This window comes from Pezoporus occidentalis, unplaced genomic scaffold, assembly GCF_034315485.1.
Source record: "Pezoporus occidentalis ecotype Australia unplaced genomic scaffold, CSIRO_AGI_Poc_V1 ctg183, whole genome shotgun sequence".
Lineage (NCBI taxonomy): Eukaryota > Metazoa > Chordata > Aves > Psittaciformes > Psittacidae > Pezoporus > Pezoporus occidentalis.
This window is the reverse complement of record NW_026913673.1, coordinates 1,096,888-1,118,009: the sequence shown is the minus strand read 5'-3', so window position 1 is coordinate 1,118,009 and position 21,122 is coordinate 1,096,888. Positions and strand designations below refer to the sequence as shown.

General features: G+C 49.0%; 1 protein-coding gene and 1 long non-coding RNA gene across 33 annotated transcripts in view; one reads left to right on the top strand and one right to left on the bottom strand.

Annotated features, from left to right (window-relative positions):
• The window catches only part of MSI2 (musashi RNA binding protein 2), a 215,424-nt gene that overhangs the window by 124,214 nt on the left and 70,088 nt on the right, over positions 1-21,122 (bottom strand). For 31 of the 32 annotated variants that reach the window (XR_009964219.1, XR_009964221.1, XR_009964224.1 and 28 more), the window contains one exon: positions 15,416-15,508. The exons of the other annotated variant lie outside the window; for it this stretch is intronic. Coding sequence is in view for 24 of the 31 variants with exons in the window: in XM_062615692.1 (XP_062471676.1) it covers positions 15,416-15,508 (93 nt within the window). In the remaining 7 variants the exon portion in view is untranslated. The remainder of the gene's footprint in view (positions 1-15,415; positions 15,509-21,122) is intronic. 32 annotated transcript variants of the gene reach the window in all.
• LOC134162113 (uncharacterized) lies at positions 18,874-21,031 on the top strand. Its single transcript, XR_009964206.1, has 2 exons — positions 18,874-19,226; positions 20,501-21,031. It is a non-coding gene; the product is annotated as an uncharacterized LOC134162113 (long non-coding RNA).

Below are 21,122 nucleotides of genomic sequence, written 5' to 3'. Positions count from 1 at the left end.
AAGGTGCAAGCTGTCAGCTGCAGTACCTCTGCCCCCCTGCCTCCGAACTAAGGAAACAGAAACCAGTTTAAATCCAGGTTTAAGGCAATGAACCACTCCACAGCTCCATAACGCCATCGGGCAGAACAGGGCTGAGTTTCACCCCAGTGACAAGGAAACAACAAACACTGACTGCCGTTAGCTGCACCTGAGTACATAAAGCCCATACTGAGCTGGTGTGTGGCTAAGAGGTAGGGAGGTCACTCCTCTGGAAGAAAGCACATTCCTTTTAAGAGGGTCCAAGTTCATTTGTACTTATATAGGCTGAAAAAAGGGAACATCTTCTTTCTGTAAAGCTGTCTCATCTTTTTTGTAGCGCAACAGGCAGGCAGACATCTTTTCCCTCCATTCTGCTTAAAGATCATCTTCACTACCAAGATGAAAGGCTGGAATCAATAACAAGCCACACAGGAGAAAGCAGTTTACTCACATAGCACGGAACAGCAGAAAAGTAAATTCACCCACAGATGTGGCTGATCAACTGCTGCAAATTCAGGCCAACATCCTTCCAGTTTAACTACACATCGCTGCAAAAGACAAGACAGATCAGCTACTGGGACAGCACTTTGAAAATGCAAAGTGCCATGTAAGTGTTATTATCACTAGCAGGCCGCTGGGGATGCCTCCTGCATCCACCACCTGGGAAAAGGAACTACTTTAAACAGTTTGGTTGAAAAAGTCCCCAAGTAGCCTCCCCATCATCCACAGATGATGCAGGGTAAGTGCAGCTCCTCTGCCCACCCACCTGAAGGACCACGGCAGGGTGAGGGACCAAAGCTCTCACTGCCCCAGCAAGCAGGGATGCTCTGCCCCCCCTACACAGGGCTCTGTGCCAGGAGGACTCAGTCACAGCAGAGGCACACTCCCCTCACAAACCACGGAGAGCATCACACACCATTTCTCTCTCCTCGCTCTGATGTTTGGCTTAAACTGGATGATTTGTTCTGCATTAATATTTCAGGAGCACTATAAGCAAATGAGTGATTCCTTCCTGGGCTCTAAGAAACCAGCTCCTGTGCTCCACTACCACCTCCTGCTCATGGAAGCCGCATGAGTATGGAGAGGAATGAGACATGGAAGAGCACAGACAGGTCCTTCATTCACTAGGGATGTCTTCCAGCACGCATATCCCATTCACAGCTCACGTCAACCAGCGTGGCATCAGCACAGCTCCTTTCATCTCAAGGAGCTTTGCCAGTTCACATCCACAATCAATCTGGCTGAAATCATCAATTACCTCCAATTCTCTTATTTTTAGAGCTGCTCCCTGATCACCAAAGGCCACGGCAGAGCCGTACCACGCATTAGCATTTTCACACTGCATTATTACCATGGCTAAGGCTGAACAGCCCCTGACGCAAGAGCTGGCCTGTCCTATTTCCACAACTCTAACTCCACTTTGATTTACATCAAGTAAATAGAGGTCAGAAGCAAGCCTCCAGTCCCAAAAGATGCTTTTTTTTCTCAGACTGCACCTTCTGTACATTTTACAGAGCAAATTTTTAGGTCAAGGGACAGTATATAAACCCATCCACTTAAACAGGGAAGCAGGAATGGAAAACATGACCTATGAGTCAACTGAGCACAAAGCACTTTCCTCCAGGAACCTGCACCCTAATTACTGATGAGCAAGGTGCAGGTCTGGCATTACCGAGGTTTTCCTTTATCCTCCTCAGCCTTTTGTGGGGGCGAACAGTCAACATTTACTACTTATTTACTGCAGAAAGGCAACCACAAAGTGCTAAAGACGCATGTGCTGGTACCACTGAAGGGATTTAAGCCAGTGGCGCTCCAGGGGCTGGGCTCCAGCTAAGCCAGGCAGGAAGCCTCACGCCCTGTGTCGAGCAGCATGAAGCCACCCAACGTGACTGCAGTGCCCCGAGCACTCCCACGTGTGACCCAGCTGCTCGTGTGTGTATTCCTGAGCCCCACTTTCAGCAAGGGAAGCACTGGGGTTACAATGACCGCGCTGCCACTGCCACCAGGAAGCCTGGTGAGGTGCCTGAGCCTCCCCAGCTCACCAAAAGCAGTCAATTGTGCTACGTGGTGTGCTCTGAAACATCACACAGCAGCGAGGGAGAGGGCACCTTTCCACCAGCTGTGATTCTAATGCTCCTTCTTGCTTTCCTGTTAAACATCCAACACAGCATTAGTCCACCTGCAGGACAAAGCAGCTGAACTCCTCACTACAAGAAACAGCCGAGCCCCCTTCTCTCTCCCCATAAGCTCCTCCTGCAGATGCAGACCCCAGCCCCAGGACAGGCAGATCTGGGTACTCAAGGTCCCAGCAAGAGGACACTCTCCCCTGCACACATACTGTGTGGCATCGGGGACCCCGCAGCACCAGCAGAGGAGGTGATGCTGCAGGGAGCAGTGCCATGGGGTGATGCCTGTGTTGATTCACTTGCTTTCACGTCCACTGGTGCTTAATCTCTGTGGCTCCTTCCTTCTGACACAATGGGCTCCTCCGCAGCCATCGCAGCCTAAAGAGCCCATCAAGTAAATGACTCTGGATCTCATAAGCACAGCTCACTCCCCTCCCACATCCCCAGCTATGGAGAGCTCATGTCATTAGACAGGAGGGCTTTCCAGGCTCCAAACAGGAACGAGGCATTTCAAGCGGCCAGAGAGTAAATAAACACAACAAAAGCTTGAGGAACTCAGCAAAGTGCAGCTCATGGAGCTGGCAGGGGCCTGAGCAGGGGCTGTCCCCTGGGGTGGGCCACTGTGGTCCCACGGGTCCCCTTGGCAGCAGGCAAAGGCCTCCCCCCCCCCTTTCCTACTCTTGTTTATTCTCCCAGTTTGAGAAGCTGCTGCTGGGCTTTGAAGTGATGCAGCCTGGTCTTTACCGGGCATTTTTTACTTACTTAAAGTGAAAATACAGTCAGAAGGTCAAATGAAATACAGCTTTTCCATAGCACCAGGCTTTGTGAACTCGGGAGCATAAATCTAACTGAAGATGATGGAGAGGGGGGAAGGAAACAATAAGATTAATACATGTTACTTCCAGAATTCTTCTCTCTTTTGACTGCTTTCCAAAGGTACAGCAGGGAGAGGGGGAGTTTCAAACCACCCAGAAAGGTTAGGATTTGTGTTACGCTTACACAAACCTCTGGTTCAAGCTGCCTTGAACTCCAGATCAGCCTCTGCTCTGTGTTATCAGACAACATCTGAGCTTTGTTCCTTCCCTTCTGTTTTCCTTCTTGGAGGTTTATTTTTGAAAGAGGACTATGGATAACAGGGCCTCTTCCATTCAGGAAAAGCAAACAGAATCCTTCCCAGGGAGGGTGGGGGTGAAGGAACAAAGCCAGCCAGACTAAACTGCATGAAGGTGAGTTTGTTTGTCTCCACTGGGTACCACAGCAGCACGGTGACTTTGATCAAGGTCATGGCAAGGTGCTGCACACAGCCATGCTCGCTCCCCCAGAGCAGCCTGCGCTTACAGCAGCAGGACGAAAGCCACACGATTTGCCCCAGAGTTGGGATGGAAAGCCAAATAAGGCCGAAATAACAAAGCAAATCAGGGCCACGTCGCAAAGCTCAACTCCTAAACTGCAGCCTCAGCACTATCAGGACTCTGTCTTCCTCCTCCTCCCCGCTGAGCTCCCCTGACAGCCACAACAGCTCAAAACATCACCTTTCCTCGGTGCCAACTTATCGAAACTCAGCTAAACCTCCCACCTCAGCAGTGCAAAGCCCTAACAAACATCCTTCCTGGGCAAAAAGCAACCGAGTCACCCTGGAGAACCCATCAAGTCCTGAGCAGTTTCAGCACCAATACCCAAGTGCAAAAAACCCCACAGGTAACAAAGGATTTGATGGGATCTATAGGACTTCTGGGGAAATTGGGCTTTCTTATTCAGGACAGCTAAAAGCTGTGTGCTGCTGCTGCTAAGAACAAGGGCCCTGCGAGGGATTATGTACAAGACTCATCCTCTGGGTGCAGACACGCTCTTAAGCTCAAGAAATACCTGGGGATGACTCTAAACCAGAGCAGAAGCCTGGGAAATGCTGTCAGGGAGAGAATTGGGCCCTGCCAGAGCTGGGTTCTGTCCAGAGCAGCCAGGGATAGGAAATGAAATGGACAGGAGAGAGCCAACAGCTTCTTCATCCTGGTGGGGCCAGGAGACAAGCATGATAACTATTGAAGCTCCTGCTTATCAGGAAATGCTTGGCACATCACGTGAAGCCTGAAGGGGGTGTTAAAGAGAAGCACATTCAGTGTCATGGGCAAGTTAATGAGATGCTGTAACCATTATGTACGTATCATATACAGAAAACTAGGTGAGGCCCCTATGGACCGCCATATACTGCATGAAACTTTATGGACACCGTAATGCATTATTTTTAATGATTCCCTTGCCTGCTGCAGGCCCTGGAAACCAAGAAGAGCTTGCCTGGCTTCCTGGTGGGGTTTTAGCAATGACACCTTGCTTCTTGCTGGATTTCTGGGTTACCGTAATGAGAAATAATTGGGTTACTTTCCAAGATCCCACAAAGACCATATGCAATGAACACAAACTCAAGAGAAAGTTGCTGTTGTGCTGCAGTGCTCGTCGCATCCTCTCCTCCCCAAGAGGCACTTCCCCTGCTTAACCATTTCCCCACAAATCTGCCCACAAACACACTTGTGCTGGTTCAAGCCTGCATTGTCATCACCCATCCCTAGGGAGAGCCAGGCCACAGAAATAACCAGCTGCAGCATCACAACGGCTGCCCCTGAAGGAGATGTATATAATGAAAATTGAAAGCTGCAGGATGAACTTCTTACATACTTGTCCTTTTGGTTTATTCATCAGAAATAATTACCCACGCTTGCATTCAGGGGAGCACACACTTTATGATGTACATCAAAATTTAATGGATTTTTAATAATACTGTAACTACAGCAGGAGCAGAAAAAAAGGACAGACATTAAACCATATGTGCTGTGTCGGTGGGTAAATGGTGTTGAGCAAACATCAACAACACGGAACCAGTTTAGCATCAGTGATGGGGAAAAAAGGAACTGTTAATTCCCGTATTTGAAAACAGTGGTGCTCTCCAACCCTCAACGTTCAGCTTAACATCCCCCTCAGTGACAGAACTGAGTGCACCCGTGTCACAAGCAAGCGTGTCTGAATCCAGGACCATGCAGGAGATACCCTTAGCCTCTGACAAGCACCCAAAGCCCCCCAGCTCAGTTTCTCCCACCTTTGCAGTGGCAAGCAGCACTATGAACGTACACCCCACGATGGTGCCGTGGAATGTGCCTCAGTTTTGATTTCCCTGTGCCAATTAAAGTACTCCCAGTATTTTATAAAGCTATTGATGTTTATGCCTCAAGCATCAGCAGGAATTACTGCTCCAGCAGGAGGGCCTGACACTGAGCACTCTCCTCAGAAGCCACTCTGCAGCTAACGAGTCCATGCAAAGCATCACTGTGTCACCAATACTCGGACTGACATCTATTTATAGGCTAAGAAATGATATACGTGGTGTCCCCACCAACAGTGACACATCTTCATTGAGGCATGAGTCACCTATTCACAAGCATGCTTCCAAAAATAAATCCTATTTACCAGAATTAACTTCCACACGCTCAGGGGAAAACGTCTCCTTAAAAACCAAACAGAACGCAACCAAACAGGCACGTTAGAGAAGCAAACAGCTCTGAAGGCTTCGGCCTCCAGGTCCCCACGTTCCACACGATCAACTCTGAGGCTGGAAGCGTTCAAGATGCAACTATGAAGATGGCCCCACGTTATCATCACAAACGCCTGCCAAGGTCACCAGCGTGCCCCCATCCAAATGGAAGTACCCACAACATTCCTGGCGACTCCTGCTTTGCACAAATAGTAAGTCCACTGCAGTTTATTAGAGAGAAGAGACAGAGTGAGAGCCAAGTCATCCCAGAAAATGTAGTGTTAAACAGAGGGTTCAAACCACAAAGCTGCTGATGGGGAATGGCAGAAACGTCAGCGTGGCTGAAAGACATTTGCCAGTGGGGAATGTCAAGTAGCGAGCTACTGTTAACAGATGCAGTACAAAATCATAAGGGTGCTTGGGTAATGGGCCCAACGTTACAGTTGTTGATACAAATTATATCCAGAAAGCAAAGAAATAAATGGCTAAATAAATAAATAATGCAAAAATGGAACAAGTTCAAACTTCTTTTATAGTAATAGTCTCCAGTTGAGCATAATCACCAAAGCTATAGTGATAAGATTGCCAAAACTAGACAAACATCTGTGAGATGAATTCATCTCCGAGGGGAAGCCAACAGCTTGTTATCATTAAAGAGGCAATGCTCTCTCTGCGTTTGAACTGCAGGCCGCCTTGTTACGGCGTTTGCTGAGGCAATTGCACCAGATGTTGGCAGCTATCTTCAGATGGATGACAAGCACCTGCTGTTGGGGAAATTAAATGCTCGTCGGCCTCCTATCCTTCAGGGGAGGGTGGGCCGGGAGGCGAAGAGGGGGGAGTGGTGACGGCTGACCCTCTGAAATAAACCTATTTATGCAAAGTGACAGTAAGTGCTGGTTTGCCAAGCAGGGAAACAGAGTGGAAATTCATTGGATCTCTTCCATTGCCCCCGGTGAAATCTGCTCCCACCCTCCCAGGCCTGACAATTAACATGGCACCGATCTGAACTCGCTGAACCGCTCATCAGAGTAATAGAGTGAACACAGGGACCTTCTCCGGAGAAGTCGGCGCTTGCTTTACCACGCACCCCTTCCTCCAACACCAGCCTTACAGTGAAGATACTCAGTGGAACCCTGCACGTGTGCGTGCTGGCTGAGATTCAGCATCCACGTCCTGGAGCGGCGGTGCAAACATAACCTCAACGTCACAACCAGCCAGCGGTACGGGAATGTGCATCCCTGGCTCCTCTGGGATCCTCTGGGTCCTCTGGACCAACCTGTCTCGTTGGAGCCTCAGCAAAGGTCATGATGGGCACTGCAACCCACTTTAAGTAAGAAAACACACAGCAGCTTTTTCCCTGATAGATTTGCCACTGAAAAGAAAAACTGCAAAAGGTGAACTCCTTTTATATGAGCAATCTTTACTTTACAATACATCCAACGCTCCTTCAAACCTCCACGGCTATGACATTACAGCAAAGAGGTATATCCTGTGATATATTCTGCTGGCAGGACCCACCAGAGCCCAGATCACTATTTCAACAACGTTTAGCCCTGGACAGTAAGCTGAAAGCACCACTGTTAATTCCTACTGACCCCCAACCCCTTCTGAGCGTCCCTGACAGAGACAACATTTGATGGATCTAAACTGGCCACATGCATTTTAGGTATCCTTCAGATTAGGAGGCCGTTAATCCCCATTCTGCTTAGATTATCTTAATTGGCTCTTCATTTGAGCTACTTTGCCCTTGTCCCCATTTCTGAAGTTATCTATACAAATACATATACTGCACCACATGCCTCTTTCTATATAAATACATACCCTACACCATAACTCCCCCTCCCTGGGCTGGCACATCACCCAGCACCGCATGGTTACTGACAGGACTGATGCTGACCACGCTGCCATGCTTGGCTGCTGCTCCACTGCACCAAAACACACACATTTGTCACCAGAAACTGGTTTTCTAGGGAAAAAAACATTCCCAGGCACATTTCTTCCCCAGAAAAAGACACACTAAGCTCTCCTAAGAGAGATACATGTGTGGAAGAGGGATGTCAATGAACTGCATATTCTAGCTCTGCAGAAGTAGCATGAGTTTAATTAAGCTGGTTGTGCCTCACTGTTGTATGTGTGAGCAAAGCTGGGTTACTGCACCTGTAGCACTGCCTGAAAACTCTCTTGTGGAGCTTTAGCACCCTCATGGAAAACCATAGGGATAAATAAAAGACCAAGCACACAACCAAAACAAGAACCACCAGGTCCCACCCTGCACTGCACCAGCTCAATGAGTGACGGGTAACCCAGTACCACTCATTTTCACATGGAAAAGATGTTACACCTCCTTCCAGCAGCCTGTGCCCTTTTTCCACATTTGGAACAACTGATCTGAAGTTCCTCATGGATACGTTTAAAATCCCTCTTCTTAAGGGCCCAGAATCAGAGCTGCCTTTACAAAACCCTCCCGTTTCACAGCCTGTCACTCAATGCTGGTGTGTTCATTATGGAGCACAATGACAAGGATCAAACGCACTCTCCAACTGATTAAGCTTTAAGGAGCTCACTTTACCTGGTGAGCCTACCCCAAATCTGTGAGCAGCCCAGTGCAAGCTTCAATTGCTCCCCACACAGTTTTAAATAACCACTGCTATTTTTTCCTTGGAGAACCAATGTTAAAACCTGAGTTTTCCCAAGACCAAGCGCTGGCACCCTCAGCTGGAGCTACCCAAAGAACACAAGCTCTGGACGCAGGTTAGCATCTGATGGATGTCAGGAGCAGCGCCTGCACTTGTAAAGAACCTCCTGGAGAGTCCAGGAGCCTGCACCTCAAGTGTCAAAGCGGAATCTGATGCAATTTTGCAGCATATATTGGAAATATGGAGTCTTAGGATGGTTTGGGTTGGAAGGCGCCTGAAAGCTCATCTGTCTTAAAATCAGTGCATTTTAAGCAAAGGATGCAGGCCCTGCTGTTAGGGCTCCTTGGAGCTGGGTTGCTTTTAAGCAGCCTGGGCTAGGGGAATGTGTCCCTGCCTGTGGCAGTGGGGTGGAAGTATATGAGCTTTGGGATCCTTTCCAACTCAAATGAGGCTGTGATTCTGTGACCTGAACCAGCCCAGGTGCTGCCACCATGGCCATGGACACAACTGGGATGCCTGTGCCCGTCTGCATCGAGTCCACGCTGACAAAGCGTGTCCGAAATGTTGGCCTATCTGCACTTCCCATGCCCTGCACAGCTCCCCACGTAGGAAAGGCAAGGAAACGTAAGGCAAGACAAAGCAGCTTGCCCAAAGTCAGACAGCAAGTGGGTGGCACGTAGGAGACAGAAGGCAGATGCTCGGGGGCTCACCTCACACGGGTTACAGCGCTGCAGCACAGAACCTTCCTCCCATTTCATTTAACCAGAGTAGAAAGGGAACTAAAACCGCTTCAAACCTGTGCTGAGCCCTGATAGAGCCCCTGTGCCCACAACCCCTGCCCAGCATTTCCTCTTCTGTGAAGTGCAGGTAAAAACCAACGTCCCATTTGTAACATAACCACTTCCAAAGCGTGCCTCTTATTGCAGACCCCCTAAAAAGGGACTGGAGAGCGCTGACGGAACGCAAACACCCACTTCCCTCTGAGCAACCAGCGAGCTTCTCAGTCTGCTTAAAAACTGAAGAGGCAACCGGGTGTGGGAGGGAGGAGGAGCAATCAAAGTGCTTTAGGCCAGGAGGGACCCCTGTGTCCCAGATGCCTCTGTCACAATGCAAAGCAACGGCTTAAAGGAACACTCATTATCCTTTGCAATATCATGGACATAACATTCTAATAAGGCAATCTGGACATAGTGGCACTTTAAAGCGCAAGCAAAGGGCAGAGCAGGAGCGTGAGCAAGGCTGGACCCTGTTCTATGTCACTGTAATGGAACAGCACCCCCAACCTCTGGTTTTTATCACCCCAAACTCATCAGATGCTGCAAACGACGATGTGTTTGCCTATTGCTCGCTGTTTAGAGGAGGCACAGCGATTCAGATGGAGCAGCTTCTCCCAAGGTACGTAAGGCAGGTAGAAAAAAGAATATAATGAGCAATAAGCTACTTCACACCAGGTCTTGAGCCTGGAGTCACTCTGCAAGGGAATGCTGAGGTTGGCAGCAGTTAAAACAAGGCCAACACATTCTTTCTTTTACTGCATATCACAGATGTGTTGGGAACTCTGGCTATTGCAGACTGGAACATAACTTAAGAGTCCAGATCAGTCCCTTCATTTCATAAGATGTCACCAATTCACCAACACTGGACCTGGAAATACAGTGCTGGAAAACGTGAAAGGCTAACAACTTGTCAGACCAAAACCCAACTCTCCTGCAAAGCAAATACGTTAAGAATAGACCATCCGTGTATCCTATTGACCATTAAATCTACATATCAATGTCCACCAGACCTAACAATACAATTCAAACTGGATGCCAAGGCTAAATTAACTGAGCTTTCACTTTCAGACAAGCAGAATTCCTGACTCTGGCCTTCGCCCCAGCTCACAGAGACTTCCAAATCCCCCCCAAATGAACCCATGGCGAGAAACCCACCTTTTCTCATGCTAACAACTCTATTGTAATAACATCTTCAGAGGCCACGCTCAAGGTCTCAGGGAAAAGTAAACCACTGGAGTGGTTAATGCTGGGAGGGCGCGTTAACTCCTTCACAGCCAGGCAGCTCTGCCAAACAAGGAGTTCTCTCTCCCATGTTTGCACAGCTGCCAGAGGAAAGCACATAGGAAGCACGTTATGTAAAACCACCCCATGGGGCTCAACGCCTCGGTGCGGATCACACCTTCCCCTTCCCAGCACGCACAGAAAGCAGAGGGACCCGATTACTTCAGTGGTTAAACTGGTCCCTATTTGCACTGCTGTCTGTGTTACAGTGCGTTGGGATGGACGAGCAAAGGAGAAACTCATTCTTACACTTTGTGTCCACAAGCTCCTCACTGCTTCCAGCTTTAGCTTCCTGAGCTGAGCCTGGAGCAAAGAAGTGACTCTCCTCTCACTTGCTCAACTGCCACTAAACAGCAAGTCCCGGCTATAGAAGGGAGAGGTGAGAAAACAACAAGCCTTCAGCAGCTCAACAGTTTCACAGCAAACCCCCCCATCATCAGAAGCAAGATGCTGTTATGCCACTGGCCTGCTTTGCGTCTCACGGGAAATAACAAGTGTCTGCACAAAACCCTTCAGATCCAGAGAGGTAATTGTGAAATCCTGTCTTGTTTCAAAATTCCCAAACCTTAAAAGCCATTCTTGAGGAAGCAACATACTCCAAGCAGAGTTGAAACACGCCTGCAAGTTGTCTGGGGGCCTCGTGGCAAGCCAGAACACAAAACAGGATTCATGCACAGCGCTTGGTTCCAATTCCATCTGACAATCCCAAGTAAAAAGCAGATGCCACAGCCCCATTCCCCAAAAACCGCTTTAGGATTGCTGCGAAGGAACGAAAGTGGAGCAAATGCTCCTGCTTGAGATGATTCGGGGGAGGAAAGCAGCTGGAAGCACCAGCAGCAGCACTGCTCTTGCAGCACTTAGAAATAACAGTATGGAAAACTACTGTTTACCCACAGAACTATTTCCACATCTCATCTACAAATCACCATTCTTGTTCAAGGGTATCAATCTGAACGGGTTCTCTCCCACACAACAAAGCAGCATTTTTGCTACGCCACCACTCATACACGGGCTGATCCAACAGCTCAAGACAACTGAAACGTACCTTCAACACAACCCTGCTCCCATCATGCTGGAAGCAGCGGCTGCAAGGACACAGCGGCCTTTTCATTCAGAGGGCTGTTCCCACCAAGGCTCATTACAGCATTCCAGCCCGAAGAGTTTTACTTGGAATTGGTTTGTGGTAACTGGGTCCAAACGTTGTACCTGGAGCCCAACCACATGGACACATCCATTAACAGCCACAGGCGACCGTTTGGGTCCATGGGCTCATCCCGTGGTCCCACCAAGCCACCCTGATCCCAGCCTTTACCTCTCTGATGAGGACAAAGGGGGTGCTGGAAGCTCGGGCACCGAAAGGGTTAAAATCCCATGTCAAACAGCAAGTCCTGGCTCCAGACCAGAAGGGACATGGGAACCAGGGCAGCTGAGTTATAAAGGCCTTATTGTAGCAGCCCACTGGATTGGAAATGACTTGTAGGCCTAATGAAACAAAACTTTGGCAGTAAAACAGAATGAAAGGAATGAGACAATAAAAGAGAGGAACAAAGGGAGCAGAGTTGTTTCAGCTTAGGAAAATAAGCTCACTTTGTTGTTGGGAAAAGCCAAAGCCGATTAGGATAAACCAATGACTAGGCATAAGTCTTCCAAACTAATTACACAGTTCGCCATGTGAAGTATAATTGCAAGTCGCAAACTAAGGACTGCACAACTTTCACAGGAGCTCTCTGAAGGGAGCATTACCCAGTAAAAACGGACCCTAAGAACCCCCTCAGCATCAGCCCCGTCCAGCTGAAAAGGTGCAGAACACTCACGTCCTGAGAAGTGCAGCTCCTTAGTGGCTGGGGGCTTTCTTCTGCTGGGCACAGCCAGGGTGAGGCTTTCAGAGGCTCTTGCTTCTTTTTCCCCTTTTATTTCAATGATACCAGAAGCCTGAAATACTCCAACTCGTCCTGATCTCCTCCAGCACCGTTTTGCTTACACCTCCAGAAAGCCACAGACCTGCTGATGGCTCCAGGCAGCACCTGCGGCATCTCCAGAGGAGAGGGAAGCGCAGCCCCACTGAGCTTCCCTTTGGATCGCCTCACTTCCAGCACTTCCTCATTTACAACCTGCTCTTAACAGCCAGCTTTTCACCCAGCACAAGGGCAGTGCTGCACACGGGTCATGTCGCCGATGAATTATTTTGTTGGCCAGAATGTTAGAAACATCTCTGACTGAAATAACAGAGCATCACAGACACCTGGTGGCCTTAGACCACCAGGATCGGGTACCAGGACAGTCAAGGCCAGACTGGACAGGACCTGGAGCAAGCTGCTCTAGTGGAAGGTGTCCCTGCCCGTGGCAAGGGTTGGAACTGGATGAGCTTTAAGGTCCCTTTAGCCACAAACCATTCCATGATTCTATGATTCCCCAGTTTTCCTCCACAGCTTACGGCAGCCAGGGATGCCCATCTTCCTGAAATCAAAGCTGGGACTCCTGCACACCCTGGCCTTTATAGGAAGAAATAACAAACACTATCAGGAATTTCACAATCAAAGTCTCAGGAGTTTTCATTACCACGCGTTTTGGTGCTCTCACAGGAGGCGTTTTAAGTGGTGCAGTCAGGGAAGAGGGTTCATTAAAGCACTTTTTATTGGAGGAAAAAAAGATCCTGGCATTTACTTCCCAAAAAGCTGCAGTTTCCAATTCAACACTTCACGGCCTCCGCTGCCAGCTCCAGTTAAAGGAGCGAGCCCCAAAGCTGGGAGCTGTTCTAAACACGCTGGGTATGCTGAGAGCTACATCCAGTTACCAAAACAACCTCCCCTGGCTGCAAAGCTCTTCTCTGCAGCAAGTACAAACAGGATTTCAAGAATCGCAGCAGTAGGTAAGCAATTCTTTCCACACCAATAAATAAGCTCAGCCTTTCAAAGAGCAAGTCACCTGAGATGCTCTTATCAAACATGGGTGGCTCCCCTGCACCTTAGCTAATGCAATTTGCTTTATTTTAAGGAGGTGCTAAGCAAATGCAAACCTTACTAATCCATCACCATACGCTGTCTGCGTTGCAATGGCTGGAGAGCGAAGCTTGCTCCCTAAGCAGTGCATGGATGGGTCACCAGTACCTGCCACAAAGGGCTTGCAATGCGAGCAAGGGAGTCAAGGAAAGGTGGGGAAGTAAATGAAGAAGGAAGCAGCTCCCAGAGGGTCCCACAGGGCCAGTTCTGGGTCATTATAGCTGAATGTAACATCACACCCACCGCAGCACATTAATGAGTCTTCTAATTCAGCTGGACCACAGGTTCCTCGGGTCATTAAACAGCTCTGCATCTCCTCACCACCAGAGCCTTGGGGAGAGGCACCTGAAACACTCCACAACCCAAACTGTCTCAGTTCATAAGCAGCAAAGCACAGCAGAGAGATCCTGAATGCAAGGCTGAGACACAGTGACAGGGCCAAGAAGCTTCTCCTCAAAACATCACCGACCTCACCAAACTCATCTCCTCCTCACAAGCTAGAACAGGGAAGCATCAAACAGGGATCCACCTGGAAAATGTCGCCTGGTATGACAGAGACCAAGCCCTGTGAGCCCGAGTCCTACAGGAGCTGGCCTCTAAGGACTGGACCACGCAGCCTCAGCAGCACAGACTGCCAGAGGAACAGGCTCCAGCCTCCATCACACCTTGGGCAATTATCTTCAGCACCTTAATTTAAGCCTTCAAATTAAGACACTTGAGAAATTCACTTGGTTTTCCAGAAGCACTGCCTTTGGAAAGGAAAACCCCTTTTAAGCCACCTCAAGAAAGGCAGGACTCAAGTGTCCCGAACCACTAGTCACTCCTGAAAAACACAGCCTCGTTGTCTGCAATCTCAGGGACTGTAAAACTGCAAGCATGAAACTACCAGATGGTGAAATTAAAAAAGACTATATTAAGGCAGCATCCAGACAATATGCAAAGCACTTCTATTGAAACTATTATTAACTTCAAAAATACAGGTTAGAAGAGTTCTGCAATTAGAAGTAACTACAGAAGAAACATCCAAAAGCTCGTGTAATCCTTTAATAAAAGGCTCAGCAGGCTGTAAACATCCTGCCAGAATCGAAGATTATTATTGCAAATAACATGAAAGGTTTCAAAACAACCATCAATCCAGCACAGGGATCATTTATAAACTCACCCCCTCAGCCCCCAGCAAAGCACTGCACGACCAAGGCTTTGGGGGCAGATAAGAGAAACATAAATGAACTACAAGGAATGGGAGCTGCTTTGTTCTGGGATATCCTGTTGTGTCTTCATGCAATCACACACCCAAACCATCAGCTGGTGTACCTGAGAGACAGGAACTGAGCTGCATGGAGCCTGCAGGCAGTGGGGCTGACAGGAGTCTCCATGGAAGGTGACACCATGAACTGCTCTTGGAGCAGCTGGCTCTGCAAGCCCTTCACCTTGTTGGACTCCTGACCAAGCATCCCAAAGCCTTGGGGTCCAGGAAGCTCCATGGAAGGTGATGGCACTAAGCCCCAGTCACAGCCTGGGGTCTGAGCTGTTCCATCACAGAAAGGGCTATTCTGGCAAGGGTCAGGATTCCTGCTGTGCATACACTTTCTTTTAAATGATGTCAGGATTCTACATAAATTTCCACAGCATCTTGCATGAGGATGTTTAAATAAGAAATGGGATGGATATTCCAGAGGCTCCCACATTACTCTGCCTATTCACTGGCTCCTCCAGGCATTTTCACCACCTAATGAGCTCCCTCCAACAGGTCTATCTGCTCCTTTTGCCACTGCGGTCAGGGCTGAACAGAAGGCTGATTTACACACACACAGATTCACCTCCCAGTGCCTCTCTTTAATGACACAAGCATTGGCAGTGCGGTACACACGCACCGAACAGAACAGGGATTCCAGAGGCTACAACAAATCACCCTGCGAGGCGAGGCACCAAGCGTGGCCGCCCCCGAGCACAGAACTCCCTGCGCTTTTGTTTTCAAGCCACGCTTCAATAAGACAGGGGGAAGAAAGCAAAGGAGAGGAATCCAAACCGCGCCGCGCGCTCCGGGGCAGGACCTTACCTTGCCAAACTGCTCGAAGTATTGCTTTACGTCCTCCACTACCGTGTTAGCCGATAAGCCACCCACAAATATTTTCTTTGTTCTTGTGACCATCTGGAAGAGATTACAAGACAAGCACATGGTTTAACCAGGTTATTTCAAACGGCACGCGCAGAACAGCAACAGCCATCCCTAACCCACTTAATGGGAATATGCCTTTGCAGAGCAGCTCAGGTTCTATTTGATTAGATACTTTCCCCCCCACCTCCGTCTTGCTTGGGTTTTATCCGAGGCACGGCTGAGCACAGCCTCTCAATAACAACTGCAGCCCCTGGATATTTTGTTTTAATAAGTGGGTTTTATTGTGCTTCTCAATGCCAAGAGAAGTGAAGGAGCCCAAGTGCTCCTTCACTCATAGCTGCTGTCTCAAAGACAACAAGCCATTCCCCCTCCTAAAGGCAGAGTGCATGCTCCTTGGAAGGCAAAAGGTGATTACATCGAATTGCAGAGTTGTGCTATTCAGTTTCCATGGGTCAGTTTGACATGAACTTGCACAGTTACTTTAGAACCAACCACATTGAGGAAGATGGTGAGAGCTGCTGGTCCAGGGCTCCTCCAGCTGCCGCAAACCACCCTCCCACCCAAAACGTTTATGGTACCGCTGTCCATTAGGGCTGGATCAGGCCCATCAGAAACTCCTTTGTGCTCCCCAGGACCCCAGCTGAGCACCCAGCTCCTCCCGCTGACCCACGCACACCTGAGTTTGGTCCATACAAAGTGCAGGGATGACGCTGGACTCCCAACAGAGAACATTCTGCCACAAAACCCATCACCCACAGCCCAAAGCCCTTTGAGATGGACAGGATTCAGATCCCTAACGGCGCCAGTGGAAGCTGGTGCCTTTGGTGGGCTGATCCCAAACCGTTTGACCCTTGTGGGACACCTTAAATCAAGGCAGATCCAGGACAACATTGTCACCATGCTCTGACGGGGTTGGCATCATCCCCATACACTTGGACAGAGGGAAATGCCCCAGCTTAGAGCAGGCAGTGACCTTAGCTCACTAGCAGCCTACCCCACCACATAGAGATGTTCTGAAGCCAACGCTCACATCACTAACAGATTCATGGTAAAGCACCTCAGTTTGGTTTCTGTACGACAGGAGCCAACTTACAAAGACCAGAGGCAAAAAATGCCCCCTAAACTCCAGCACCAGGACTTGCCTGGTTACACCACAGCCAGCGGATGCTGAAGCAATGCAAAGGGAACACCCCAGGGCAGTTGACTGGACACACATCAGACCCACTGTGAGCAGTGGGGCTCCCCAAACTGCCCCCCCGGCCCTGTGACACAGGGTGCTGTGTAGCACAGGCACAGAACTGAGCCATCCCCCCAAAACCTAGCAGGAGCCCCGAACACTCTCAGTGCAGAACACATTAAACAGCACATCCCTGCTGTCTCTGCTGCTCAGATGAAGCAGGGTGGGTATTTCCCCTCCATCAGCCCCTACTGTGCTTCACAGAGCTTCACTTGAGTTTTTTTTCCTAAGTTAGGAAGAAAAGACAGAAAAAACCCAGTGTAAAAATTCAATTATTTTCCCTGGCCGCAATCTGGGCTCCCAAATTGAAGCCCAAGCATATATTTTTCTGTAGAAAATTGTCATTTACAAATAAAGAATTGGCTAAAGCCGACTTGTAACTAAAGGATTTTGCAGGGCTGTCAAGAGCCCTCTGCCTGCCAGCATCTGATTTAAGATCAGGCCAAGCTTCTGTTGTCATACAAAAGGGGGAGGAAAGCAATTATTCTAAAGCAATATTTGAAATTATCATCATTTTTATATTTGACCAAGAAAGAAAGACAGAAAAGCGCTCCTTCTTTTAGAGGCAAGATTGAAGGTTAAGGAAGAAAGGAAAAAAAACCCTACTTTGTTTCAATAGCTTCAGTCAAAGGAAATATTGGCAATGACAAGCAAATTCACAATATTTTAATGCCTTGAGATGTGTTGCGGGCTGGGAAATGGGTTCAGAAATCAGCTCTTTGGTACAAAAGTGAAGCACAAAATTAAGCCTGCTTTTACAATCTGCCTGCTCCTGAAGAGACAGCTCGATTGCCTTGGTACATATCTTCCCCTCAGCAAAGGAAAACAAGTACCATGTAGCCTGGGCAATTCTCCCATCCCAACATGCCTCAACAGGAGGATTCATCGCCTTCCCTTCACCCACAGCACAAGGTACCAACGCGCCCCAGACCCACCATGGGCTCAGCCCCATCTGACTCAACCACGGAGTCCTCTTCTCACCCCCAACCCCAACCATCACCCCAGGAGACGTGGCCAAGACACACGCATGGGGATGAAAACCAGCTTCTTCCCCCATGGATCTGGATCCCACCACGGTGCCACGGGGCTGCCCACAGCCAGCGGTGAGACCAGCACCGTGCTCAGCTCGGACAGAGCCCAGGGCACCCAGGGCAGCCCCAGCCGAGCAGAGGAGCTGCTGTTTGTGCTGGAAGCCCCCGGTGCTGTCTCCAACCCCAACGCCAGGTAACTGCTGCACGCTGCTGACTTGTCCGTGCTGGTACAGCCCCACCGCTCCGCACTTATTAGATGACTGCGGCGGGACTGGGACCAACTGGAAACAACGCCTCCAAGTCCTGCTCTAACCTGCAAATCCTCCTTCGCCAGCCCAACAGAGGAGGCAGAGCTTCGCTGGGGTGAACACTGCAGAGCTCTCCAGAGCCCCGCACCAGACCCACAGCCCGGAGCCTCGCAGCACAGACAGTCCAATACCAAAGGTTTGCAAACACGTTGGCCGAACATGAGAGAGCGTTCAAGAAACAGTACAAATACCCAGAAGTACTCCCCATCTCCGGGATTTCACTGCACCTTCAGCGGGGTCAGTCCCTGAATCACCAGGAACAGGTTTTAAAGCAGCTCTGCTCTGGAGCCAGGCTCAGAGAGCTGGGCTGGGTCAGCCTGGAGAAGAGAAGGCTCCTGAAGGGGAGACCTTAGGGCAGCTCCTAAAGGGGCTCCAGGAAACCTGGAGAGGGGCTTTGGATAAGGGATGTAGGGACAGACCAAGGGGAATGGCTTTAACCTGCCAGAGGGGAGAGTTAGATTAGGAAGAAATAACCATTAAAGATGACAAATGATCAAGGCACAAGGAACTGAGCCAAGCGAGGAGTTTCTCTTCTAAAAACTAACGTTTTTTTAAAACCAAAGTTTCTCATCTGGCTCAGAAAATAAATCAGCATATCTATAACAAAAAAACTGTAAGTACAGAAAAACATTTATATATATACCTAAGGAAAACACACATTCCAATTATTTCATTATAACCTATGGGTCCCAGCCTGCAGTCCCCCACTGAAAGCCACTGAGGAGCCTCATCCTTCCCCGTGAGTTAATTTAGAATCTGCTTTCTGGAGGTCATTAGCAGTGGGGGGGGGGCTCCCACAAACAGCAAAAGGATTCAGTCACCCGCAGTGATTTGGGGTTCAAGCCCTTCAGAGAGCGGCTCCATCTGCTCCTTGCCTGGGGTGGAACAGCAGCGCCCAGGCAATGGGAAGTGATTTGTGTGAATCAATCACAAGCTCATGTTTTATGAATGACTCCGAGAGGCCTGGGTCACACCGAAACCGCACCACTTCCAGCTTCATGTCTTTGTTTGGAATTTGCAGCAGAATTCATCTATCACTCACTATCACAGGGCTCTGCAAAAGCAGATCTTAGATGGGTTTGAAGCTTTTGTATACTGAAGGCGTCTCCGTCTCGCTGCAGAAGGAACCGACAGGGGACAGTGAGATCTAAGGCTGGTTACAGAGCCCGTTAATTGTAAGTACCTGCAGAATTGCTTTGTTTGTGTGCTGTGCTGGGGTTGCAGTTAATCAAAACACGTGTGACTACTGCTGTGAAGAGCCAGCCGAGGTGACAAGCTCTTCACTGCCTTGGCTTTTGAGAAACACATTCACCTCTGTGTTCTGAAGCTGAGCAGACGCTCCAGGTGGTGCAGAAGCAAGAGAACAGCGCCCTGCTTTAGCAGGATGAGTCTTCTGATTTTATGCCACTTCCTGCAAGGTTAAGGATGTAATTAAGATTGGATCGGGATGTATCGGGGGAATCTCTACAACAGGCTGAAGACAGAGTCTCTGGAAACAAAAATCCTCCCCCCAAACACGTCAATACACTCCATGAGCTAATCCCAAACCGCTCAAGGAAAATGAAGGAACTGGAGCTCTGCAAAGTCAGAGCCTCCAGTTCCATCTCCATTCACATCCCCGCATATCCAGGTACCAGCTTAGTCTCTTGGTGGCTTTTCTTTCCCCACTGAAACTGCCTGACATTGCAACCATTAAAAATGACCAAAGGGGAGTTTAAGCTCATGAAATACTGTGCAGAATTCCCAGAACTTCAGATCTCAGGCACGTGCCTGGGTTATCCAGAGGTGCGATACAGTTAACAAGTGACGCGGCAGCAGTCAGGAACACCGGGAAGTTCTCCAAGCCTTTACTTAAACCAGGAGCACTTTCTCCATGAGCAGGAGGCAGAAGGAGGCCCTGAAGCAAAGGAACAACGCGAGGCTCGGAGAACACCCCGGAAACCTGTGCAGGAACTTGGCTCTGGTGCGCACCCTCTAGCATTCATTACAGCTTCGCATCCTCAGCTTCTCCGTGGGGTAGGAGTGGACCAGGGTGCTAGGAGTGAGCCTGCATCACAAACGCTGAAATTAGCATTAATGTCAGATTGAGCTAATTATGCACACAGACCTGTTCTCCAGAGCACTTCCCTCTTCCCTGGACAGCCCCGCGGATGCGTGGCTGCATGCGCATTCCAGCTTGCTCACCTAACCTGCAGCTTGACTTATCATCATTTCCAATGTACCCGCCTTCTAAATAGCTTTACAATTGGAAAAATCATCTTTGCTATATATGCTGAACTGCATTTTATACCCCATTGTGTTGTACATTCAAACTACAGCATTACCTCTAATTAAAACCAACACTAACTCGTGTAACACAGGAAGTGATCTTGTTAACTAAACTGCTGGGCTGCTTTGGCAGAGCACAAACCATAAGCAAGAATTCTCCAGAATTCCCTTTTGCCTCCAGGATCCTCGCAGGAAGTTCCAAAAAGCTATTAACCCCAAACTGAAACATGATGCAAAGCAACATGTGCTGAACGCTGACTTCCTTCCTGCATTCACCAAGGAACACCCAGGATCCATCCCTGTCCCTAGGCATTACTGTATGGCTGACAAATGATGGACATGTTTTGCTGACCGTGTACCATCAGCTAAGCAAATATGAGACTCTTGAGCTCCCCAACAGCAAGAGGAACTCCATCCTGTGCAAAGGCAACAATGCTTTACATGCCACATGTAACGTGCCTTAAGGATTCAAAACAGGATTTCAGCAAGACTTAACCAGGGCAAATACCTTGTGCCTGACCCCTGTGCAAGCTAACGCCATCCCCTGAGAACCAACTCAGGCTATAGGAAGGTATGCAGGAATGAAAGGGCTCTTTGATCCGGAGGAGCAGCACAGATTCCCAGCTGGCTAAATCAGTTCCCTCGACTGCTGTGGACAACACAGATGGGCTGTATTCTCCGTATCCATCCATAAACAAACCCATTGACTTTGTCCCTGTTTTGGCTGTCTCTGATTTTGCTGTTACCTTTGGGAGGGTCAGGTTTGGGTTGGTGTTTGACTTCCCTCCCTCCATGACTATGGC